Raw genomic sequence first — 26,843 nt, 5'->3', positions numbered from 1 at the left:
TTTTTTTAATTAGTTTACTTATTTGAGTTTGAGAGACTGTTTTGCATACAACAGAAGCCTGGGGATATAACATCAGCTTTTGACATGGGTGACTGACTGACTCGAAACAATTAATAGAAATAAACAGATCAGTCGGCAATAAAAATAATAGCACAATTTAATCATTGAAAAGTCCCTGTTTCTAACAGTCAGCAAATCTTGATTGTTAATTTTCATTCATTGCTGCAAATGAATGAATATGAAATACGAAAATGGATATGAATATGAGTTTCACTTTCACCACTGCTAGCATTTTAACTGTTCTGCTGTCTGCTCAGGGCTAATTTCAGGTTACAGTTCAGTTTTTAAGTTCATGGTGTGTTGTGTTGTTGGCCTCTTACAGCTTTAAAAAAAATGCTTTCTAGGAGGAAAAAGATAATCAAAGATAATAAAGGCGTGAACTAGGAACAAAAGTCACTCGTCATTCCAAACCTTGAAGTGCTTGTTGTTTTGTGCTTATTCCTGTAATGGTGCATCAGCGTTTAACCCATGAAATTCTTTGGGCTTCTTGGATCTCTTTCACACTCAGAGTGAACTGAGTGTAGGCGTATTCTTTCTCTCTCCCGCTGACGTCTTTCTCGCTGCTGCCTAAAATAAAGCTGGGGCCCACGCTGTATGCCAAAACAAACACACCGCTTAAGTATATTGTCTCCTGGCTTCACAGGAGGCATGAGTTTCCATTCCAGATGGTGTGTGTGTATATACATACAATGACCCAAGCCCTTTCCTGTGGCATTTGTTGTGATTGACCACTGCTATTCTGAGGGGACTTAATTAGTTAATTTGTAACCATGTTTTCCGGACATGAGATCAGATAGAAGGAGGCTGTGTTTGTATTTTCCTCCACTTTCTTCTTTTCCTTTCTCTCTACACTCCAGACTGTTTTTAAGTCCCTTTCTCTCATCTATTCCCTCTGTCATTTTACTCCCCGCCTTATCTCCATGTGGATGCACTGCGCACACACACACAACAGACTAATCAGATTAGTTCAAAGGGCTAGCAGTGTCACTCAGTCTCACTTGGTGTCTTTTTTAAGTTATTCAACGTTGAATAAATGCATAAATATGTGTATTCACCTCAGTCTACAAGTGAAGTGCTGCAGTAGTCTTTTTTTGTAGTGCAAAGCATTCAAAAATTATAGATATAAAAACTCAATAGCAGTTTGTGGCTCCTGATAAACTGTCTGTAATGAGGTCTGTGTATCCATAGCAGCAAAAATTATTCTGTGTTGACAGGTTTTACTGTAGGCACTATAGGCATGTATTGTTATTGCTTAAAGTCATTTTCAGTTTCTTATAAGCGTGACATATATGGTTGCTGAGAGAGCTCAATGCACTGAAACGTAAAAAAAAGGAAAGCTAATATAAAGATCTTTTTGTCAAATTAAGTTTAACAGCATATATCTACAATAACATCTGATCGATGACATCACAACGTTAAAATAAAGAAAAAACGTAACTTTTAGCAAACCATTGCAACAACAAGTGTTTCTGGCCTTGTCCATCACTTTGTCGTGTCATAGATCCATATCTGACACCCAAACCGAGTGGTGACACCCAAACCGAGTGGTGGCACCTTCACGCTGGTTTGCCAAGTGCCAGTCACACCAAAAGAAGAGTGCTACTTGCAGCATGTTTCTGTATTTGGTTTTGTTGTGAGTATATGCGGTATATATGTTGACAAATTGATGAAGATGTTTTCTTTATTTGCATGTTTTTCCATCCATCCATGCATGGATGCAGCAGGATCTTCCAAGTGTCCCTCTCCCTCCCAATGTTTTCCAGCTTCTCCAGCTGGGGCATCACAAGGCATTCCCAGGCCAGATGATATGCAACCCCTCCAGCGAGTTCTGGGTCTCTGGGGTCTCTTCTCTTCTCAGTTGGTTGTACCAGGAAAGAACCTCCAAAGAGAGGCCATGGTTGTCTGCTGAAAAATGATGACGTGCCCCCCTTGCGTAGGGGAAGTTGGTGCCTCAAGTGAAGGAGTTTCTTGGGGTCTTGGAACGTGAGATGTACTGGACTGTTATGGTGAAGAGGGAGCTGAGCCAAGGCCAAGCTGTCTATTTACCTGTTGGTCTATGTTCCAACCCTCACCTTTGATTATGAGCTTTGGGTAGCGAAAGAATGACAATGAGAGGCACAGGTGGCTGAAATGAGTTTTCTCCAAAGGGTGGCTGAGTTCAGCTTTAGAGATATGGCGAGGAGTTCGAATATCTGTTGAGAGCTTGGAGTAGAGCCCCTGCACTCTTGGTGTGTGTATGTATGTATGTGTGCGTGCATGCATGCATGTGTGTCTGAAATGACCACAGAAATATAATATGTATATGTGTGTTTGACTTTGTATCCATGTGAGATTTTTCTGTGTACCTCAGTCCTCACATACTGCACACTAAGCATGACAATAAGCACTCAGAGGCCGGTTTCCTTGAGTGATAACCCTGTGATAGTTCCATGATTATTATAGTAATAAATGTTAAAGCAGAGGGATATATCAGTCACAATGTGTCCCGTGGGTGACAGAGCTGAGCTGGGCTGACCCTCCTACTGGTGGTAAAATGGCAGAGGGTGGTGCCAGTGGATATCACCTCATGTAATTATGTGAGCAGGCCTGATGTGCTGAGCTTTTATTGCTTTCTTACTCTGTCTCTCCTTCATCCTCTCTTGCTTTTATTCCTTTTAACTCTCACCTCTAAATATCTTTCTTTCTTTTGCCATTATGTCCTCATTTTTGCTTTTTTCTTCTACCTTCTTTTTACTCTTGGCATATTTATTTTTTTACCTTACAAAAGGCCTAATTCGTACTCTGAGGTTGTAGCATATTTGCAAGCTAGGAAAAAAAAAACACAAAAAAATGTAGCTATGGAGTATGCAAGCCAAATGGACAATCACACAGAAACACAGCTACAGCAGACATTTTGTCTGTTGATGTCCATCCTGGCAGGCTAAATCTTCATGTTTGCACTATTTCTATATTCTCACATTACACTGTGTAATAGACAAGTCCTGCTTTACTTGGGTTTATCGGATTCACTGCTTCTAGTTCTGTAACATTTGAGAGAACTGTGTGAGTGAGAGAGAGGCTATCCTGTTTTAAGGTCGTGTGTTGAAGGTCAGTGCAGGGGAATGGGCCCTGCTTTGTGCACCAGAGTGACTGGCTGATCAATACAGTGTCCTAGCTGCTGTCCTACTTCACACTGTGAAGAGTAACACACACATCAAGGCCACACACAAGCACACACAATGCAGCAGCAACAGCAAAACTGAACGCTGTTGGAACCAGAGATGAATCATAGTTCTGTAATGCACTGCATTTTTCATAATACCATCCAGCACTGTTTGCTGTAGCCTCTGTGGTGTGTTCAAGTGCAGCTTTTTGGTCCTGACACAGGCAGCATGAGGCGACGCAAGAGTTGGCCTTGCTTCACTAGCTCTGTGATGTTGGTTTGGTGTGTCTGGGGCTTTAAATCGCTGTGTCTGTGTGCAGTGCCTTTTGGCTGTTGGAATGAACAACTTTGCTAAAAACGACGTGGCTGCTATAGTTGGTGTTCAAGAAATGTCTTGGAGTAACTTTAACTTTAAATTGGAGCTTGAAACTTTATTCTTGACCTTGGAAACTGTACGCACACTAAAAAGAAAGAAGTAGTTATACAAACAAACCAAAACAAGCTGGTACGTGGGTTTGATTTTGCAGTTAGCTTTGCTCTTCCTCAGCGAAGTTTTCGTCATTTATTTTTAACAGGTAGTATTACAGCTATTGTGGCAATTATGTAATTCAGGTTACGTTTTTAATTGCTTTTTTGATGAAAAAATTCACATCACTCCTTGTATGTTCGTTGTTTGTCTTCTGTTTACTCAAATATTATAGTGAGCAAAAAATTGTTTCTGCCGTTGAACTGAATTGTAGCAGCCCCGGAAAGTTCTTCCCTTTGATGCAACATTGTCTGCTGTTTTTTCTTTAATCTGCAATGAGTCAAACAGAAACCCAGGAAACTGCAAGTTACTTTAATGATAGCTGTGCTTTCTGAATCCTTATAGAACAGATTCAGCTGACAGCACAATATAGTGCTATACTATAATGGAAATGGGTTTCAGGAATTTATGAGCAAGAGAAAATGGAAGTGGTTGTAATGTCTTAATTTTGTAGTCTTGGAGATAACTATGCAAGTGATTGAGTGTTCAGCAGTTGTGCCTCATTAATGATCATGATTCATTCTCTTTCCAAGACAGCTAACAGGACATGCTGCATGATAATGAATAAACCTTGCTCTGTGCCAGCTAAGGACACAGGTGAGCTCTGTACAAGAGGAAATTAAGTCGCTGAAGCAGAATTGGATCTTGACAGCTCAGAAGAAAAGGTTTTAGTAATTGGGATGTTGGAGTTTGTGAAAAATAATGTCATGTTAAATGAAAACCTGAATTCCTGTAACCTTATGTAACCTCTTTTGTTGTAAGCTCACGAGTTTAGAAACAGTTTTGTTTAGTCACCATTTGATAGCTGTAGCTGAGCGTGAGAATGCAACAGGTGGTCATGTGGGTAGTTAGACTAAGTTCACAGTTTCAGTCTTGTGACCAGGCTGCATGTCCACAACATACTCTGTGTTCTGTCTGACCATGTTTGACCAAGACATTGAGCCTGGCTTCTGTGACGGAGAGTGTAGGGCCCTTTTGATATCAAGTCAGTTGCACCTATTTTCAGGCACATTTGCGTGGTGTTGAAGTGTGGAAATGTCTTCTGTTTTTTTGTACTGTTTTCCTGACAGTGCTTGCCAGTTCTTAGAGGAGATTGCAGTCTTGAACAGATATCTATAACTTGATTACTGTTCTCCACAGAAGCAGATGCTACCCTACCTGCTGACACAACATTGGATTATGGAACATTGTTTATCTAGCTTATTTATTGCAGGTTTTTTTCCTGACACATAATGACGTAGACATCAACAGAGAGGGAAGACGGTCAAACTTCACCCTACACATCTCCTGTCAAGGAGTCTGGCTCCAAACCATGTGACTAACAAGCATACAGCAAAGAAGAAGAGTGTTGTTGTTGTTAGGAGGAGGACTGTGAAGTTTGAGAATCAGCCATGAAGTCAGTTTAATGTTGTAGAGGGGGAGAAAGTGGAGCAAAAGAGTGAAATCTAGGTCGAGATATAGAGATATTATGGCCAGAGTGGAAGGAGATAACACAAAGGAGACAGAATTGAATACAAAAGGAAGACAAAATATGTTACTTGCTCATCATTCACTAAAAGTACAGCCTGAACTAGACTGCAATGATTATACAGTACAAACTAAAACGTACTGTTTTAGAGTAAATTATTGATAAGATTCAAGCCTAATTATTACAAATTTGGCACTGAAATTCACTTAAAACCACTTGTTTTAAACCTGATACATGCAGAGTGAGGGCAGTATGAAAACTGAAACCACTGTGTTCTGTCACAGTTGAAAGGAAAACATGTATGATGAAGTAACAACTGTTGCCTTTTACACTCTGGATTTTTTGGATTTCAGACTCTACTCAACAGGTCTAGGCGTATATTGTTCACTTAACTGTCTTCCTGTTATCCTTTTTTTTTCTTGGTCAGTTTCTTGAATGGTGTATTAATGCTTGCAGATGAGCTGTAGGCCACAAGACTCAAGACTCCTTTCTGCTCAAGCCAACCAGTGTTGTTGCGAACACTGTAGAGCATGGGAACAATGAGAGCCCAATGAGAAGCAGCCGATTCTGTCTCTCTCTCTCTCCCTTTTTTCTCTCTCATTCTCTGTCTCTCTTTCTCTGAACCCCCCCCCCCTCCTCCATGCCCCCACTTTCCTTCAATGAAAGGAGCCATTGTCTCTGACCTGGACTGAAAAACTCACCCAGTACTTTTCCTTTGAGGTCTTAAAAAAATGTTGCCTGCTTAGATGAAAAGTGATTTGCTTTGCTTGCATATGTACAGTACTCATGCATGCAGCCTCACGCACGCACTCCTGCACACAAATGTGAACATGCATAAACCAAAGCAAAACAAGCACATAACACATATATATACAATTACTGACACATGAACATTCATAATGTTTGTTTGTGTGTGTGTGCATGTCTGACAGCTCCACTGTGCTCAGAAACCTCAGATTCCAGGCCCTCTTAGTCTGCCAGCCACCGAGCAAAGCCCCACCTCTCTCTCTACCTCCGCTGCCCTCCTTCTCTTTTTACAAAGTGCCTAACACAACCAGACCAGCTGCGACCACTGACCATCACTCTCAGTATGTGGAGGCCTAGTCGAACAATCCCTTTGTGTTGATAGTGACAGATTAGCATGGAGGAGGTCGTTCCTTGACACCTGCTTTGTTTCCAGATGGGACATGTGAACATGGAGCACATACCCCAAGTTTGATGGGCTCCAGAGTTTTGAGGTAATTAGGTAGCAGAGGGCACTAAACCAGCTGGACTTGTGCAGGAGAACCTGCAGTCGTGGCTCGATTTCAAGAAAGAACCAAGGCGGCCACTCTGCCATCCCGTTCCTGCACGAGTGTCCCAGGGACAGGCCGGCTGCAGAGACGAATGGGTTTGTGCAGGATGGAGGACTACACTTTTGACAGCTTTGAACTGTTTTACAGTGGAGCTGTTGATAAGATCAAAAGCCACAAAAGTAACCTCAACCTCAGTAAGTCTGTCAGCTTCAAAATTAGGAATTTATAGACATGTTTAACCTAATACTTTGTACTGTAAAGTGGGGTGCTTTTTTTTTTTTTTGGACCAACCCCAGTGACATGTACAAAATAAATACTAATATATTTGATGGCCTCATCTTTATTATCACATCAATCAACATAAATTTAATTTGCCCATAAACCTCATGATGTCTGTCAATTTTAGCATGCATTTGATAGATAACCTTCGTCCTGCTGAGATAAATATTACAAAATTTTACTCTAAAGTTTTTCAGACATCTTACTAAGTCCATGCAGCTGACTGTAATCAACTTCTGAGCACTATAGGTTTTGTTGTTCAGATAAAGGTGACTAACTCATGGTAACTTCTAAACAAAATCTAAAAACTCACTCATTTATCTCGGCACAAACCTCAGCAGAGGATCTGACTACAACCTGACCATCTTCATCCTCTAACTTTAACCTCATCTAGTACTAAATGTACTATATCGCCCAACTGAACACGACCCCATTAGCTTCCCTTGGCCTTGGTCACCTTGTCATATTGCAATTACCTTCCATCAGTATTTCCTGCTGCTTTTCAGCCTTTATTAGCAGATAATGTAAGATGTGTTTTTAGCTTATTTTTTTTATTCTGTAAAGATTTGAGTTGCAGGGAGAGCCTGCATGGGAGAGAAGGTCAGCGCTATTAAAAGTGACATCTCCTGGCATGGCATTTAGCTTATCCCCAGTCTGTGTGGCTGATAAATGGTGTAGTTACTAGGCTTCATAATGGCTAAAGAGACCCTGTGATATGGTAGCCCAGGATGAAGATTTATATATAGAAGACAGCAATCCAAATTTAGAAGCAGAACAGGCCTGCTGACAGTATTATTAATACACTATCTGATGCAGGGGGCCTCTGTGGAACAGGAAAACGATTGTCTGTGTCTGACACACAAAGCATATTGTGTCATGTTGTACTGTGTCACACACTTGCGGCCCCAGGTTTAACACAGCATTATGGACTTGTGGAATGAGGCACCTCTACTTCTGGTGTTGAAAAAGAAGTAGTTGGTGTGGAAGGAAGGAAAGTGTGGAGAGGAAAAGGGTGGAGAAACGATAGAGGAGTTGTAGAGGATTGTTTACACCCGGAAATAGTTGTACGAGGTGAAGGTAAAGAGTAACATCCATCATGGGGCAGGAAATTGGGAGAAGGGAGGAAGGGAGTGACAGTATGGCGATATTAAAAATGGTAAAAAATGAACAGGATTGGGGTATGATGGGGTCATCAGTATAGTACATCTAGTGCTCACTTGATTCAGCAGTTCTGTTGGAACCACCTGTATTAAAAGGAATGTCTTCCACTTCAATTTGTTTGACTAATCTTTAAGATCAAACTGTTTCTGTCAAGACTGAAGTCCAGATATGACAATATTGGATGGATGTTCTTTGACACACACCTGACCTGTCAGGGGAAGATTCTCTATCAGATTGGGATCTGGGGAGTCTTCAGGTCATTGTTGTGGTCCCTGAGACATTCTTGAGCTGTTTTGCAAAATGTGACAGGCTTGCTGATGGGAAGGGCTGCTGTCATACTGTATTTCTGTCACTTTGTTTGAAAGTATTCAGTCATTTTTAAAACAGTTTTGTCTGTCTTCTGAGATCATCAAGTACTACTGCCATTGCCATTTAGCACTGCATTTGTTACAGCATAAACCACTGGTTTAGCCGTGTCTACACCCCTCAGATGCATTACTGCTGCTGTTAGACATTTGCCTAATAGGTTTACAGTTGGTCATGTATCTCCTAGCACAGGGCTGCCGAGCCATTGCAAAGCTGCTTAGCCCATAGCAACCTTTGGCTGGCCTCTCACTTACTCTTACGTACACACTCGCTTCCTCTGTCTTGTTTACACACATACATACCATAAACACATTCTTATTTTAGCAGATAAGGAGAAGGAGTCAGGCAAACTGTGCTGGTGGAGGATGAAAGTGTATTAAAAGAGTCATGTTATATAGCTGAATAAAGAGAGAAAGAATTCATACAGGCTGAGAGGAAAGCCATGAACACATGATTTACAATAAGACCAAAATGTGCCCGACTGCTCCTACTAAAGCAGAAATACAAAAGAAAATGACTCTAAGGATGTGGATTACTGCATGTGTGGTCTGGGATACAGTGTATGTCCTCTCAGTAAGAGCACACAGTTGTTGTTGCAGATGCCGTTGCTGCTGGAGGTGCTGGCAATGAATGTTTTAGTAGCGTTAATGGGAAGAGATAAAGGACGAGTGAGATATGAGATTAGGTGATGAGAAACAGAAACTGGAAGCTAAATTCATGTAATATGAATCCCCCACTGCCTGTGTGATGGAGTGTTCCGGGTGGGGAGGGGGTGCCAGGTGATTTGCACTGTCCTTTGCAGGGGGTGTGTAAACCTGCCCTTGTCACTTTCTTCAGTTTGGTCCCTTAAAGGAATGGAGATACTGCTCGTTCAGCCAATTATTTTTGTGTTTTAGGTTGATGGAGAAATATTGATCTTAGTGGTCAATGACAGAGCTTGCACTTCTATTGTCAATTCCATATAGTGTTGTTATACTGCAGATTCACAAAGTTTTTTATTTTTTTCAAAGAAAAGGTTTACTGGCAATGAAAACCTCTGGCTTTATCTGTATATGTGAGTGTAATATTGTGTGCTAAAGAAAAATTTAATCTGTGCTTTTGCCTGTTTTTGTGTTTGTGTGTTTCATTCAGTGGGTACATAAATGTTTGCAAGTATTCATTCATTTGTGCCTCTGCATGTGCTCACACTTTTATTGCCTCCTCCAATATTCATGTGTTCCTTTAGTCAGGGACAACAGGCAGAGAGAAAACAAAGCTGATGTTGCACTGCAGGCTTAGAAAGCCCTGACACCTGAAACCACTTAACGCCAGGAGCTGATGGACAAAGAGGATGAGTGAGGCGGAGGTGAAGGAGGTAGATGCAGGGAGAGATGAAATCAGAGTGACACACAGAAAATCTCAAGTTCTATGACTTGAAATTTGATTCCACTTTAAAAAAAAACAATCATTCTTTCATCATTTATTATTTTCTTTAGATTATCTGTTTGAAGTTGTTTTCTCCCAGATTAGATGGGGTCTGCAGCATGAAATGTTCCACATAAAGTTGCTCTCTTACATACTAATCAGGTGCCTCTTTCATGACCCTTAAAGTGCCTGTGGAGCTCTTTGGGTTGCATTGTTTTCATATCAAAATTTGAGACACTGATCCCCCAGCGCTGTTTTTCCAGAGGAGGAGCTGAGGAAGCTGAGGGAAGAGACCAATGTGGACTCCCTGCGGCAGGAGCTGGAGAGAGAGCGAAACAAGAGGATAGACCTGGAGCAGAAGATGAATGAGGTGCTCAAGTCCAGGTAAGACAGAGAGACTGAGAGCGGAGTGTGTAATGTGGGCGACAGGAGATGAGAATCAAATGTGCAAGATGGGAAGTAATAATGAGGGAATGAAAGGAAATGGTGACACTGCACTTTGTAACACTTCAGCTCAGCAGAGTTTAACATAGGTCAAACCTGAGGTGGGGTGTGTTTGTGCATCAGCCCTAGTGCCACTAAAGGTCTCTGTTATAAATAGCCCATGCTCAGTGGGCGGTGAATTCCATAAGGAGGTGTGTTTGTGTGTGTGTGTGTGTGTGCGCGTGTGCACGCATATAAGTGTATGTGTTGGTGTGTACTTTGAAGGGGACGGAAAGAGAGAGAAAAAACAGAAACGAGTCACGCGCCGGTCTGTGTCACCAACTGACACTGTGACACAGTAGCTATGCTGGTGTCAGTGAAAACCTGTGTCTTCTGGCACCAAGCGAGCCATCCTCAAACCCGGGCTGTGTGTGTACAGCCCTGCATGTGGGATCAGATGATGCCTGCCAATGGGAAATTCCACTGGTGCTCTCCAAGTGATTATAAGCGCAGGAATGTCAGAGACAGTTTGTAAGAAGTGCAATAGCGTCCCATGACCTGGGAGTTTTGCTCAGTTAATCCTCTGTCAGCAGTATCCAGCTGGAGAGATGTAAGTGCTCTTTTTCTGCAGCTACTATCCACGTGTTCTCGAGCCTGTCAAAAAATGGAAACATTGTAGTTTCATGAGGAAGTTGAATGTTGTTGTGAGTATTAATAATTATCTTGATTGTTAATTCTGCCAGCTATTTTCCCGATCAACCTATTATTGTGTAAAATGTCAGAAAAGTCCAAAATGACAAATTTTTTTCTACATTTACTATCAGGAATGACAAAAAAGCAACAAATGAAAATGATTAATGAAAATGAATAGTTGGCATCGTTTTGTTTTTTGGAGGGAGTTTTCTGACTAATTGTGAGAGCTTGGGGGTTTTTGTTGATTTCATTTGTTATTTCAAGCAGAACATCTTTGAGAAATTTTGACAGCATTTTGAAACATGTTCTGACAATTTTGTTGACCAAACAATGTAATTTGGTACTAATTGCGGGGGGGAAATGGAGACATTACTCTGCAATTACACTTCCAGTTTTTTTGTCCATGTTCACATGTTTACATGTGACAAGTTAGCTGAACATGCAAAAATGTTATTAGAAAAAAAAAGTCTCAGTAATAAGTGTGTAGTACCCAGCCCTAACTGTGACAGATTTGCTTTCTGCAAGCATTTCTTGGCTATTAGCAAGAAATATGACGACCATGAAACCATTAAAGATGAAAAGGCAACAAGCGTGCCAAAACTATTAACTGTTGTGATCCATCTTTTGACTGATTTGATTGCATTTTCACCTATTTGTTTATGCCTGTACAGTTGATGGAAACACACTCACTTATGTTTTGTTTTTTTTTGATAAATTTCACACTTTTCCATAAAACATTCTAGAATCAAATCATTCAGAAGTGTGAAACTAATGTGTGAGGTTATAAGTGTATCCTTTCTTGGTCCTGGACTCTTGTTTTCAGTCTCTGTTTTTGATTGTCAAAAAAATGTTACGAGATTGTCACAGTGAAATCATTGCCTTCACAAAGGCAGACTGAGGCTGATATCATGTCACTTCTTTCTGTCTCTGTTCCCACGTCTGCCTCTGTAACTCTGCTTGAGACGTGCCTGCTGTGGGACTGACAATAGAGAAGTGAAACCAGCACGACAAATCTCTTACCTCTTCTCTGTGTGTCTCCCCCTCAGGCTGGAGGACTCTCCGCCGCAGCCTCCCCGGAAACAGCAGTCGCCCTCAAACAATGGAACAGGTAAGAGGAAGAGAGAGAGAGAGAGAGTGTGTGTGTGTGCGCGTGTGTGTGCGCGCGTGTGTGTGTGTGTTATGGGGACGGGACTAAAAGGAAATGAGTATGGAGGGAAGACTTTGACGTCCTCTGAGTGTGGGAGTAAATTGAGAGGACTGTGCGTGTGCGTGCATGCATGCTGAGGAGGTGGGGACGTAGGATGTGTGCAACGGAGTGCTGGACAAGAACAGCGTGAGTGCCGACAGAGTGTGTTGGAAGTGTTTGTGGACGTACACTGGTGTGTAATGTATGTAGCAACAGAAATACAAACATGGTGATTTCTTGTGTACAGTCAGTTTTATCAAGAACAAGCAACTAACAACAAACTGCGTTAATTCATTAAAAACAATTCTCCCATGGAGGATAATTCCTGACATTACTACAGATCTGAACTACCAGTGTCAGCGCCATTAAATCTGTGTGTGTGTGTGTGTTTGTGTGTGTGCGCGCGCTTGAGGGAGAGGGTAGCTCCTTAATGCACTTAGAGTCGGATAGTATTTCTAAAATGTGTGTATTTGGTAGTCTGTTTTGCCTTTGGGCGTGAACAACAGATTTATCATGGTTTGACTTCTAGTGAACCAGTGGCTTGTGTGTGTGTGTGTGTGTGTGAGAGAGAGAGAGTGTGGTTTTATTGAGAGAAAGGGAAGGGGAGAGTGGCTAATTTGGGAAAATGGGTTATGATTGTAGATCACTTCATCTAGGGCAGTCATGCCTGTGCTCTAACTAGTGTCAGAGGTGTGTGTGGCTGTCAGTGTTTTTTTTTTTTTTTTTAGGACGGATTAAGAGTGTGTGTGTATGTGTGTGTTTATTTGGGTTTGTTTTTATGGATAAAAGGACAGAGAGAAAGTGAGTGTAATCTGTCAGGTAAAGGAGAGGGGTTGCACAGAGATTTGGGCTGATGGGACTGTGGCAACTGTGCCGACAATACATCTATATGGCTTCTAGCAGAATGTCATCATAGGCACAAAAACACTTGTGTTCATAATAAATCTGCAGGAGAAAAACAACCCTGTCAGTGTTTTCATTTTGCCATAATTGCATAGTCAAATTTTGCTGAGTGGATCACACATCTTTTTTTTTCTTTTTCTTTAAAAAAAGGCAGCATGCCTGAACCCCTTAACATTCAGACAGTTACTCACTGTCACAGAGAGTAGCTGCTGAGTACAACCACAGTCAGTTAGTGTCAATGAGTGTGTGCTTAACAGTTACAATCAGAGCAGCTGAGGGTAGTGTTCTTTGTAAGTAGGTTTTAAAAATGATATCATCCACATTTTCACCATTTAGAAGACATGGACACAAAGAAAATGTACTTAAAGTGTTATTTGAACAAAGGTTTTCAATTCTTGGACAAGCAACACAGTGATTAGATTTATCCCTTAATGCTCATATTTTCACAGTATGTTTCACTCTAAACGAGAAAAGGATTTTACATTAAGGAATAATGAATCACTTATGCTTCAAATAGACAGTCGCTGTTTTTGGGGCAGGTTTGATGACATGTCAGGTGTGGAAGGAAAGTTTTTCCTAGTAAGTTTTCCTTATTGCACTCCACAGGTGGTGTTAGCCGGGCAGGATAAGGAATTACCAAGCAGTCCAGAGAAGGTTCATAGACGTTAAAAGGTTCACCTGAGATATCAATCCAATCCCGTCTCTAACAGTTTAAAATAATGAAATTTAAAGTTCTGTTGTGTTGAAGGCCACGCTGACATTAAGAAGAACTGAAATGAAGCAGGGCCCTGCATCTCCATTTAGAAGAGAGTCACTGGTCACTTTTAGGATAGCTGTCTCTGTACTGTGATTAAAAAAGATAGTTCAGCAAGTATGGCTAAGGAGTTATTGCAAACTTGGAAGTAAAAGTAGAGCTACAGAGGTAGTAGGCCAGCCGCCTGAGGCCAACCACATCTTTTCATGTGAGCAACAAATTATTGCTGGTGAAGGGAATAAAAAAATGTGTGCCCATGGCAAAATAACACAAGTTCTTGGAGAGTGATGCGATTTGTTGAACTTACCAGACCTAACCCGAGGTGCTGCTTACAAGCCCGTTTGTTCTCTTTAGCAGATAAACAGCAGAAGGAGGTCTGGAGTTCGAGACTGCAGAAGTGGCTGTATGAGCGCTTCGGGGTTTACATTGAAGACTTCCGCTTCCAGCCGGAGGAAAGCACCGTGGAGGCCGAGGAACCGCTAAGTGCTAAAAGGTGGGCGAGAGCTGCTTGATAAAGGACTTTTAAGTGTCTGTCCTTAGGTATTGATTTGTGCGGTTATTCGAGGAGATGTGGAGTCAGACAGCTAGACGGCAGCTGGGGAGTACTAAAACTGTGCTGCCAAACAACATTTGTCACAGTGGTCAGGAACTGGAACATTTTCTGCATTTATTTGAAGAATAGAATCATATTTTAGACCTTGAAAGTTAAGCAATAGAGAAATCTCTAAATGATACACTGATGTATATGTCTTCAACATGTGCAGTGCACTGTAGGCCTTTGTATTGTTTGCTGCTAGACAAGATGTGTGCAGACCAGAGAGAGGACAGAGGAAGTTGAAAGCACTTTTTTCACTGTTTTTTTTTTTTCTCCGTTCCTCCCTTCTCTCCTCCTTTGTAAAGGCGAGTGAGTCATGCCAGGCTGATGAAGGCCAAAGTGTCGTTACCTCCTCTCTCACATAAAGCAGCTTTTTTTCTTCTTTTTTCTTTTCATTTATACGTGAGCATCTACGTCTGTTCTGACCTTCGCTTCTTTGTGTTTTCCATTCAGGTTAACAGAAAATATGAGGCGACTCAGTGAGTATTCAAAACACACATAAACAAATAGAAAACAACTCTAGGAGCACAGTTAAAGTAGGAACTTTGCTGTTAGTAATTCTTTAATTCTTGGAGACTTTGCAGCTCAGTAGCTACCATGAAATGCTGTAATACTAAAATGTTATGGATACGAGTTTCAGCACCCTTTGTTTAATGGCATATGATTTTTCTTGAAATACTTTGACATTACATTTAATTTCAATGTACAATTTTACTACCCATAACTGTTTTTACAGTAAGAAATGTTTATATTGAAAAATAAAAATACTCATTGTATAATTCAGTGCCTTGAATTCGGTACTGAGAGAAAGAAAATACTGAACATATCCCTTGTTTTTTAGAGCGAGGAGCCAGACCTGTCACCAACTTCTTAAGGAACCTCTCCGCCTTATCTAATTGGCACTCCGTATACACCTCAGCTATTGCCTTCATTGTGAGTTCAAACAAATCAATCGATTATGTTGAAGTTTGTGCTGTGTTTAAGAATGAGTTTTTGAGCCTCACGTATTGCTTCACAGAATACTGAGTGACTGATAAAAGGGATATCTATAAATTGACTGATGAACCCCTCGGTCTGCCAAGGAGCACAGAGGAAGAATCGGATCTTAATTAATGTCTGCAGTCAGTGATTGAGCTAAATCATCTTCAGCCCATTGATTGTGGCCCTGCAAACCACCAAGGCCATCTCAGTATCACCCAAAATTACGTGCTTCGTGTCAATTTCTTTTAGCCATTAATTTGTCCCATACATAAAGCGACACAGTTTTCTTGAGTCTATCAGGTAAAGTCTATTAACTTGTGGTGGCTGTGAAAGAAGTATCACTTTGTTTTAAGAGTGACAGATAAAGGAATGCTTGTTGTAAAACTGTACAAATTAGTACTTTTCTGTCGGAGCAGATTTGCTTCTATTAATGATGAATGTGTTGCTTCATCGACTCATTGAATTCATAATCAGACAATTTAATTGCACTGTGGGCTGAAAGAATTCAAATATTTAAACTGATCTGACTTCAATGCTGTAAAGCATTGAACTGAATGCATTTTCATGTGGAACTTAGCTCTGGAAGCGATGATCACGTGCACCAATAAGCCAAATATAAAACTGTATCATGTTCTTTTTGCCTGCAGATCTACATGAATGCTGCTTGGCATGGCTGGGCCATTCCCATGTTGCTCTTCCTGGCTATCCTGCGCTTGTCCTTAAATTACCTCATAGCCAGGTAAAAACATTTCTCCTCAGTGTGTGTAATTCAGTACAAGAGAGGCAGCCATTGTGGCAGTTTTTACAATACAGTCACTGCTATGACAAAGTTCACTTTGTGCTTCGTATAATAAAGCCCTTCAGCTGTTTTATTGATGGACACATGCTCATTGTGAACCTTCCACATTAAAACATAAATCTACTACAGTGGATGTGCATGTATGTGGATAATAATGGGCAGGTTTTTAAAACATGCACCTATGTGTGCATAAATGTTTATCATACTTACTGTTGACTAATTACAGCAGATAAGTTTGAGGCCACAGCTGCCAACAGTATAAATAGAGTATGGTGGCCAACAAAACACCTCATGAAAATTTACATTATTCAGTCAATTATTATTATTATACATCTTCTTCCTGTTTTCCAGAGGTTGGAGGATCCAGTGGAGCATTGTGCCTGAGGTCTCTGAACCCATGGTAAGACGACTTCCCCCTCCCTGTTTTACTGCTTCCTGTTTCTGCGTGTCAGGAGGAAAACAAAAGCATCAGTGCAGGGTAAATATGTAGTTCTTTTAACCTTTCTTTTTGTGTTTTTGCGCAGGAGCCTCCAAAGGAAGACTTGACTGTGTCTGAGAAGTTTCAGCTTGTACTTGATGTTGCCCAAAAAGCACAGGTACGGCACAGCTCATGTTGCTTCAGATCGTTGTACACAGATAATGAAGCAGTACTGGTTGATGCAGAGCTTAAACTCCCTTTACAGAACCTGTTTGGTAAGATGTCAGACGTTTTGGAGAAGATAAAAAAGTAAGTTCATAAAAAGCCATATTTTACAAAATTCTGGTGGGTTAAGTAAAGAACTGTTGACTTGAATTTTATTTCTTTTCTCCGTCGTCACTCTGTGTGTGTATCTGCCAGCCTGTTCATGTGGGTGCAGCCGGAGAGCACCCGGAAACTTTACATCTGCCTGTGGGTGGCTTTCATCAGCTCCTGCGTCCTACCGTATAAACTAATGGGTTTCATGTTAGGTGAGAGATATACATGCGCTCAGACAAAGCTTCTTTATGCTTGTGACGTACTGTGTGCCCTGCATTGGCCTTTGAAAGAATGCAAATACTTTTACTCAATCCAGTGCACACAAACAAATGCATTCATACAGCATTTGTGTAACAGTTCTCTGTCTCTCTGTGAGGGGCAGCTGCAGGCTATTTGAATGCCTTTCTGATAATATAAGTTACTCCTATTTCTTGTACACACCGTGTCTCCAAAGTGCTGTGGACTCTGATATCCTTGGAAGGTGCTTAGAGCAAAAATAGTTGTTGACACAATGGCTGCGTTCATTCAGCTACTTACAGTCATAACTTCTCATGTGAGCACTAAATACATTTCTTCTGTTTTGATGTAATCTAAATAAATTAACAAAAATAAACTGTTCACCCAAAATGAAAATTCAGTCCTTATCTACTCACCCCCATGCTGAAGTTTGTTAGTCCATAAAATTTCTGCTCCATTTCTGGAGCTTCTCAGCAAATCAGCCTTACAACATTCTCACAAACAACGGAAGAAGCTGGGGGCTTGCTTTAAAACATGTTGGAACAACAGAAAAAAATTAAAATAACTTCTCCAGGGTAATCCACAAGCCCCGAGATCCCAGAATGATTTGAAAAGATGTTGTTTACTCTCTTTTTAATCTGAAATCTTCACTGTAGCTGCTAAGCGACATCAGTCAGGATTTAACAATGAAAACAAGTTTGTGATTTAAGTCAATGTGCAGGGTACGATAACTTTACAGTAACAAAAGCAGTCAAAGTCATTGTTGACGTTTGACATTTAGCAACTCTCACAGTTACAAGTGAGCACAAGTTATGCATAACATAATTCAAGGTTTGTTTTTGATTGAATTGCGTATTAATATTAAAATGTGGAAATGATTTATGTGAAAGAATCTGAATGATGTGAAGGATACAAAACTCACCATCAATGGTACTCTGATTGAAAATAGTAAAAGGCTGAAAACTGAAGGGCCTTGAAAAGCCAGATTATGTAAGATTATTATGTAAGTAAGATCATAAGGGCCAGGTATGGAGGAAATGACACATATGAACAAACTTTTGAGAACCTCTTCTTTTCTACAGGCCTGTATGCCGGCATCAAATTCTTCATCATAGACTTCCTGTTTAAGAGCTGTCCCAAGCTGCGGGACAAGTACGACACACCTTACATCGTGTGGAACAGCCTTCCCACGGACCCTCAGCTCAAAGAGAGGACCAACGCTACTGTGTCCCGACGGGTAAGCGGACAGAAACACATGCATGTACACGTCTCTGTCAGCTCTTTGCCGTCTCTCCGCCATCATTGCCTCCTCTCACGGGTTCATGTTCTTTTAAACTATAAAATGACTTGCGCATAAACACACACAGAAACCAGTGACCACAGCTTAATATAGCTAAGCTTAATATGTTTAAAATGCACACGGATTATTTCTGTGACCTTAATTCTTAGTTTAAGCTATCCCTCCTCCTAACCTGGAGATGTAAAGCTTACCAAGTTTATACCTGCAGATGCTTTGCTCTGCTGTTGTGTCACAAATCTGTTTGCAGCTACTGCACTGATACCAGTGAGGTGCAGTGGAGATTTGCAGTAGACAATAAAAGTTGTGAATTCAGCTTCTTGCCATTTAAGTAGCCAATGAGCTCATTAGGCAAGGAAACTAATCTAAACACGAAAAACTGCAAATAACATTTGCAAAGGCTGATGATCATTTACACATTTATATGGAGAGAGGCAGTTCAAGACCACCCTTCAACTGTAGGTCAGATTCAAACTTTCATGTTGCCAAAAATCCGCTCTCAAGTGTCAGTCTGCACTCCCACAACTGACTCGACCAAAGGAGAGGAAACAGATCAATAAAGGATCAAAATATCATCCCTCCTCTCAATAATACATTACAACTCACTGTCATGATGTCCCTGGCACACCACAAAGTGTACATGTCTCTCTCTCAAATATGTTGGGGAGTGTGTGTGTGTGTTTGTTTGGGGGGGTTCCTTTGCTGTGTCACAGGTGTATTCTGTCATTTCTCCCTCTCAGCTCTCTGGCATTGAGAAGGTAGGGACTCTGGTGTGTCTCCTTTTGGTTCCCACACTGCGCCTCGGTGTGCCACAAGCTCACCTCAAAGCGTGTGTGTGTGTGTGTGTGTGTGTGAGAGAGAGAGAGTGTGTGTGTGTGTGTGATGTATGACACACCTCAGGACTGTCAGTGTTTGTGGACAGAGTGGATCAAAATGTCATGATAACTCAGTCTGCATTCTCATATATATTTCACATTACATTAAATTATTTCATCCATATATAATCTTTGAAATAACTGCCCCAGGCTGTTGATATTTTCGATCCATTGACACTGATGCTCTGTGTGAAGTAGAAGTGTGTTTACCGAGTAGTTAAAGTGCCCATGAAGTAGCTCCTTGACCACTGTAAATTAGCATTAGCTCATTAAATCCCTCCTGTTCTCTCTTATCCCAAACATGTGATTGCTTTTTTTAAATGTCAGCTCATTGCCTTCAACCGTATTACTGTAATCGGAACACTTGCGTAGAGAGGGTTGAACAATAAAATGATCTCTCTGACCTAAACGTGGAAATCAGGCTGCATTTTCACAAACTAATGAATATTTTTTGGAACTATAAAACTGTTGCTCTGTATGTTGAGAGAACGATGGCCTCACTCTCTGCTTTGCACGTCACTGCTGAGCCTGCTGCACATGCAGAGAAGCGCACAATGCAGTACTGAAAGTTGAGATGTTTCAGTTTTGATCACTTTTCTCACAAGCTCCAGGAACATGTAATCCTATTGGATTGTACTGCAGAATGTGTAGAGATACTCTTATTTTAAATATGCCTCCCTCTCCTTCCTCATTTCCTTCATCATCACATCGTCTGCTTTCCTGCTAATGGTCTCTCTCCTCTCCCACATGCTCTTTTTGTCTCTCTCATGGCGACTGCCGTCTTCCCGTTTTCCTGCCCATTTTCATTTCCCGTCCCACTTCCTCCTCCTCCTCCTCCTCCTCCTCCTCCTCTTGTGTTTCTCCTCAGGTTCAGCCGGTGGTCTCTCGGAGCAGCCTCGCCACCGCTCCGTGCGGGGTGAGCAGAGAGGAGGAGACTGGTCGCTCCCACAGCACCAAGAAGGGAGCCTTTCATGAGATCTTCAACCTGCAGGAGTCAGAGCGCCCTCTGCCGGGTGAGGGGACTTACTGCAGTATAAAAATGGTCACAAACCTGTTTTCATTTGCAGACTATGCCAGATATCGAAAATGGTTTGTTCCATTTTCACAATCTAGGTACAGTCCAAATAGTTGCTAACTGAATTTAAAATGCCTAATCCACCTCTGAAAGCAGAAGGTGAAGAAATGTTTGAGTCGTCTACAAGTTGATATCATGAATTAGCTGAGCATTAGCAAAAATGTTTAACGCTTGTTCTGCCAGCTGCATTCTCACTGTTCTCTGTCTGATGTGTTTTCAGTGTGTGAGAACGGCTGGAGGTGCTGCCTCATAAACCGGGACAGGAAGATGCCCACAGACTACATCAGAAACGGAATGCTCTACGTCACAGAGAAGTAAGTGGGACATCTTCTCTCAGGAGAACATCTCTGACTGCATTAGAGAAAGAAAAATGACTCTTAAAGGTGGTATGGAGAGGCAGAGCAGGTAACAATTTAGGCCAGAAATTAAATACCTTAAAAGGTTGTTTACTAAAAGCTACACGGTCTCAGTCAGTCAACAGTGGCTCGAGTAAGACGGCCCTCCTCCTGAGAATATTTCTGACCTATCGTTCTCTTCACTGACATGAAGTCCATTCAGTTTGTCGTCTGTTTTGCCTGCCTGCTTGTTTTTCCTTGAGGTCCCTTACCTCAAGCTGATTTCTCCGTCTTTCTCAAGCCGTTTGCTCTCTCTCTCTGTCAGTTACCTGTGCTTTGAGAGCTCCAGCTCCAGATCCAGCTCCTCCAAGAAGAATAAAGTTATCAAGCTGGTGGACATCACTGACATACAGAAGGTAACAGCAGTCTGGACAGTTTGAGTAAAGGACAGGAAAGCTCAGAATAGATTATGTATGAATTACAAAGTTGGATATGATTCTGCATGAGGAATATACTTCTATACTTCTATTTAAGAATACTAATTAAAGCAAAACAGCTAATAATAATAATAATAAGCCTCTTGTGTTTTTCTGAACCCCCCAGTACAAAGTGCTGTCAGTCCTACCAGGAAGTGGGATGGGCATCTCTATAGCCACGCCTTCCACTCAGAAGGTACAGTATGGAGAGTTTTGGGTTTTTTTTGTTTGTTTGTTTGTTTTATTTAGAGCCATTTGACATGTTTTGCACTTAAGTCATCTGCTCACATAAGTGTTTACAATATATTTTTTTAATATTTAGGTATATACAGTTTAGATGAGTTCGTATCCTTTCATGATATCTCTGACTTCACTGAAAATTTATTCTGTGAACTGAAGATGATGTTTCATTAAGACATTCCTCCCTGTCAAAGCTTTTTCCAATTAATGGTGCTGTATTGTGTAAAATCCTGGAAACCTTTGCAGCTATAACCTGTCACACGTAGATAATAATGACCAATCATTTGTGTCTCCTCCAGCCATTGGTGTTTGGTGCCATGATCCACAGAGACGAGGCTTTCGAGGCCATTTTCACCCAGTACATGAAGATCATGACCACCACCAAACCACCAGCCAACGCAGAGCTCTAGACAGCCAGCATCTCAGCAACACATCTCCATACTGGGGCTGAATTCTGGGGAGAGAGAGGGCCTCCTTAGATTCAACTGGACTGGAAGATACTACTGGAAGAAAAAAAAAAAAGAAAAGTCCCAACACACTCTTCTGCTATGCTCCTCCTCATGTGATGGGCCAGCTTTGATTGGTGGATTTCCTGTTTAGGCCGAGTTGGAGGGAATGTGACGGCTACTTGTCTGCATAGTTGGGATTTAGTTCCATCATGTGCTCTTTGTAGACGTGGGATCGGTGGGGTTTTTATCAATCAGCAGAAGGCAGGTGAGGGGGCTGGTTCTCCTCTCCCACCTGACTGACCAACTGACTGGTTTTCTGAGATACTCCTTTCTGTGTTTGCATGTGTGAATGTGATTGTGTGTCTGTGTGTTTGGGCAGAAATGAAGCTATTAAACTGCGTCGAGAGGCTCTGTTTTCCTCTTCGCCCCTCAGTCGGCGGAGTGACTTCTACTGTGGTAGGACGATTTCAAGAAGTGCTCAACGTGGCTGTAAAATGAATATCACGAAACAAGTAGAAGATTAACGTGAGGTTCGTTCAACTGCCAGACATCTGTAGGAACAAACCTGTAAGTTTTAGCTTTATAATTCTGTGCAAAAACAACAGCTGGTGTTGAAGTGCTTAGATGTTGAACTGGCTGATCGGTGCCTCGTGGCAGAGGCCAGATAAGTTATAGTGTGTGTAGTCAGTGATTGTTTTTTTTCCTTTTTACGTGTATTAGCTGTGAAAATGTCAGGTCGCCATTTGACTGACACGGAGCCTTTCTCTTAGTTTACATCCCCCCCCCCCAACTTCTTTCTACACACTTAGTCGTCTGTCGATCTAACAAACCGAAAATGTACGCTGCCATGTTCAGCATCCGCTTCTGTGTTTGTAAGTGTGTGTATGGGTAGTGGGTTTTGTTGTTGTTGTTTTTTTTTTTTCAAAAATGCCTTTCTTTTGAAAAATGTCTTTGTAACACACAGCCTTTGGGATGAATAAGTGGTGGTCCTGGAGCTGCTGATGGTGTCCGAGACGAGAGCACAACCGCTGTTAGATAGTTCAAACACTGACTGCCATTTGTCTAAGCTTCTCTTTTCAAGGCACAGTTTGTACATATATAGAAAGAGATTCCTTTTTTTTCCATCTGTGGTATTATGTTGCAGTAAACACACTTCAGGCGCTCACTACTTCAGCTTGAATGGTCAGTGTTTGTAAAAAGCTGCAGGTTATGTCCGATGTATTTCTCTTTTGTCTGACTACTTGAGCCAGCGCACGCCGCATCCTGCTGGTGTCAGTGCAGCACAAATGCGGTCCGAGCACATTGTATTAATAGCAGACTGATCTCTGCTGTCAGCCAGTCAGACTTCAAACTTCAAACTGACCGTAAAAGAAGAAGGTACTTTGACTTGAAAATGAATCACTGACAGATTACTTTGACCAGGCGTTGCCATATCCCAGGAACAGTGAAGAAATGAATATGTCTCATTCTGATCAGGTACTCTCGCTTCCATAAATGCACAGCTCCTCAGTGTGTTTGAGGTTTCATAAGCAGTCATATAAAATGTGGATTTATTAATGTTAGTCCAATATTTGAGTCTAAAAACCAGGATTATGAGCTGTAAAGACATGCCTAATTAGATCCCTTTTGTTTGTTTGCTTATTACATCCCTTATTTGTAAAGCCACAGCGAGCAGAGGCTTTCCATCCGGGTGCTCTTCCACTTGTTCCAGATTGTTGAAATGTCTGCTTCTTTTTATTTTTAATGATAGTCTATGAGATATTTGGATAATTGGCCTAGACTGAACAGAATACTTCAGCGTCACTTTATTTTAAGACGCCGTTTGCGAGAATAAAGCTGGTCTTTACTCTAGCAGAATGGTATGATATGTAGAAATACAATGCCAAACTACACCAGACACTTTACTGTGTTCTGTCAGATGAATGGAGAGAACCTTTGGGGACTGGAGGTCATGACTCTTCAGATTTTAGTATGAGAGACAGTAGAGTAGCTTATTCACACTTGAGTTTCCAGTTTATCCAAGATTGAGTTTCCTCGTTGTCATCTCAAAATTCACCGTTAAAAGGGAGATCTTGACATTTGAGCATTTACTCTTATTTTGCTTAACTCACTGAACACCTGTATTTAGTTTAATAATCCTTAATCACTCTGGTGATTTTTTTATTCCCTTTCAATCTAAAAAATGTCAAGGTTTCTCTTAAAGTCCATACAAGTCCTCTTATCATCATTACCAAATAGAATCAGTTGAGCTGGATATGATGTTGCCTGAGAAGCAATGGACCAGATCAGCAAACCACGTTATTATTTTTACGTCAATCTAAGTAAGGATGGATATTTTTCTTTGACGTCTATTATTGGTATGATTTGGCCTGTTATTAACAGGCTGCCTTCCCAGACATGGATTCTTCTATTTTTGTTTAGGAATGATATTGATCCATGAACGGGAGAGACATGTCGGATATTAGAGCAGGTGAAATCGGTAAAGTAATTCACGCTGTTGTAGTCTTAAAGCTTTTACATGAAGCCTTTTGTAATCTGTTAATTCTGAAAACTGGCTCTGTGGAGGGAGACCCCAACAAGGCTGCACTCAGATGAAGCACAGAATGTATCACGTTCTAATTGTCTAGAATTTTTTTTTTTTTCTTTTGCCAAATCTTAAATTTTCTGTCTGCCATATTCTGCCTACGCTCATGTTTACAGAAGGTTGTAAAAAATTAATTTGTTGGTTTGTGTGTGTGTGTGTGTGTGTGTTCTTAGCCCAGTTTGAATTCCTTTGACTCCGGAGTTATGAAGACTGGACTGCTGTTGTTGAATTGAGCGTCTCAGCTCTCATTGGCTCTGCACCACTCACATGACTATTTCTGCTCGCCTTCAACCATTATGAAACTCAAATCACCGTGACAACATGAGCAGTATTTTCAGTGTCATTCAGTGTGTAAAGTATCATATCCGACATCACAGTACTTGGTTATGGTGCATTGTAATTCGCAGTAACATTCAGGCTTCATACAGAGCAGAGATGGTCATGGTGGACTGAAATGGCAACATCAGTGTTTTTGACATTTTCTTTTGATGTCCATTGTGACTTGATGCACCTTTTTGAAGAGTGTACAGAAAGGCAGAAATAAAAACAAAAGTTTTTTTCACTTTGTTTCTTTTAAATGAATAAAAATATGTGCACTCATACTGCTGTAAGGCACTTTGGACAAAAACATCCAGCTATTGTCAAAAGAGTAACGTGGCATTTTTGTTTTAGATGAGAAGTTTGATACCACTCCTGTGTCTGTATGCTGAATATGGATCTTATGCCAGCTGCTTAGCTTAGCTTAGCTTAGCTTAGCTTAGCTTAGCTTAGCACTGATTTTGTTATATGTTGACAAACTCAGGCTCCTTGATAACAGTGTTTATGCTGCTGGCCGTATTACTGTAGAGGTGGAAATTATGATTCACTTTGCTGATTTGAATCTTCTTCAAACCTTCATGATTATGCTTAAATCATATTCGTTAGCATACACAAAACTTCCATGCTGTGGTCTGCTATGGTTCCATGCTAACTAACTGTTTAGCTGTCATCTGTGCCTTTCAGTCTTCACTTTCCTGTTGTTATTACCGACTGCTGCCCATCACCTCTTTCGTCGAGCCGTGACGTTTAACATACGATGGTACAGGGCGTATGGAAATTGTGTTTAATGAGGGTCACTTAAAACAAATATTCAATAAAAGATGGTTCTGTAAATTAATGCTGTCCTTAACCAGTTTATCAAGAGTGCATAGAGAAAGGAAAAAAAATTTGATGTGTTATCAAGCTTCTCATCTAACTCACCAAGAAAGTAGATAAACATGTTTCCAAAAACAGTGAAATATTCCTTTGATGTTTCGAATAGTAAGCTGCAAATAAAAGACAGCCATACCTCGCCTTTGACACAGAACAGTTTGAGTATTTGACTGCTGTTGCAGAGACCTGGTCAAAAACAGTGGTGTTGTCCTGTCAGGGTCCCCTCTGTTTAAGCTGGTCCTCGCTGTTGTATTGAAAATGTACATCCTCTGTGTGTTGTTAATGTTAATTAAGGGTTTTTCCAAAAGCATTTCAACTGATTGTACAGTACTCATTGTACCAGTGCTCCTGTCTCAATTTTGGTAATTTACAAATGAACTGTCCCAAGGCTGCAAACAGCCGTAATGTGACGGTATGGTTGAAGTGAATAAATAAAACTTCAGTCCTGTTGTATGGACCCATACTGCTTGGTACAGTTAGTGAGTTACAAATTAAAGTCCAAGTGTAAACGGGAGACACTGCAGTCATTACAATCAGTAATTAATTTGTCGCGTGTGACAGTATGATTTCCTCTTTTTTTTTCCTTTTTTTTTGTGAAAGAGGAATTTGTATACAAATGATCAAAATGTACAGTGAAGAAAACAAAAACCACAGAGTTTTTAAAAGACATGTCTATTGCAAAGGATAATGTGATGTACATTTTTTAATTTAAGTAAATGAATTTAAGGTATTTTGGTTTTGTCTCAGTCTTTCTTTTTTTTTCTTTTCATGCTTGAAGCCACTTCACGTTGAGACAGTAAAACTAACACATGATTTAAGGGTGAGTTTTGGGCCCAACACGCAGTACCTCTACTTGACCACATGATGGCAGTGTGAGACCTTATGTGGAGACCAGTTTTTGCTTCCCTCTTTCACAGGGAGGTCAGGTTTAAACAGTGGATGTTATGTCTTATCCAGTTCGGCCCAGTTCAAACCCCATTTCTGTGGCGATTGGATGGCCCAGTTTTTCCCAATGTGTTTTAAGCTACAAACAAATGTGAAAATAAATCTAACACCCAGATGTTTGCCAAAGTGCCTCTTGGATGTTTCTCCACTGTAAATGAGGAATCTAACTGCTAAAGCCTCCAAAAGCTCTGCAGGCTGCTGCCACTTAGACATACAATATTCTTTCTTTCTTTTTATTTATTTATTTATTTTTAGTTTATATTTACAAGTGGCTGGAGGTGATATGTTCATCTTAAAGGGACCGTTCACCCCAATTCAAAAATGCATGTTTTTCCTCTTACCTGTAGTGTTATTTATCCGTATAGTTT

At 40.9% G+C, this 26,843-nt stretch overlaps 1 protein-coding gene across 2 annotated transcripts in view; it reads left to right on the top strand.

Annotated features, from left to right (window-relative positions):
- The window catches only part of gramd4a (GRAM domain containing 4a), a 42,992-nt gene extending 16,732 nt beyond the window's left edge, over positions 1–26,260 (top strand). The window contains exons 4-19 of one of the 2 annotated variants that reach the window (XM_046378774.1): positions 9,965–10,085; positions 11,864–11,925; positions 14,018–14,153; positions 14,709–14,734; positions 15,097–15,188; positions 15,884–15,975; positions 16,387–16,435; positions 16,560–16,631; positions 16,719–16,762; positions 16,874–16,983; positions 18,091–18,245; positions 20,049–20,193; positions 20,476–20,569; positions 20,916–21,006; positions 21,194–21,262; positions 21,606–26,260. In XM_046378774.1, the coding sequence (XP_046234730.1) occupies positions 9,965–10,085; positions 11,864–11,925; positions 14,018–14,153; positions 14,709–14,734; positions 15,097–15,188; positions 15,884–15,975; positions 16,387–16,435; positions 16,560–16,631; positions 16,719–16,762; positions 16,874–16,983; positions 18,091–18,245; positions 20,049–20,193; positions 20,476–20,569; positions 20,916–21,006; positions 21,194–21,262; positions 21,606–21,716 (1,469 nt within the window). In that variant the 3' untranslated portion in view covers positions 21,717–26,260. Of the gene's footprint in view, positions 1–9,964; positions 10,086–11,863; positions 11,926–14,014; positions 14,154–14,708; positions 14,735–15,096; positions 15,189–15,883; positions 15,976–16,386; positions 16,436–16,559; positions 16,632–16,718; positions 16,763–16,873; positions 16,984–18,090; positions 18,246–20,048; positions 20,194–20,475; positions 20,570–20,915; positions 21,007–21,193; positions 21,263–21,605 lie in introns of both variants that reach the window. The other variant, XM_046378773.1, reaches the window with a different exon arrangement.
- Positions 26,261–26,843: the final 583 nt, after the last annotated feature.

This window comes from Scatophagus argus, chromosome 22 (assembly GCF_020382885.2).
Source record: "Scatophagus argus isolate fScaArg1 chromosome 22, fScaArg1.pri, whole genome shotgun sequence".
NCBI lineage: Eukaryota > Metazoa > Chordata > Actinopteri > Scatophagidae > Scatophagus > Scatophagus argus.
The sequence above is the reverse complement of the archived record's forward strand: the minus strand, read 5'-3'. Positions and strand labels throughout refer to the sequence as shown.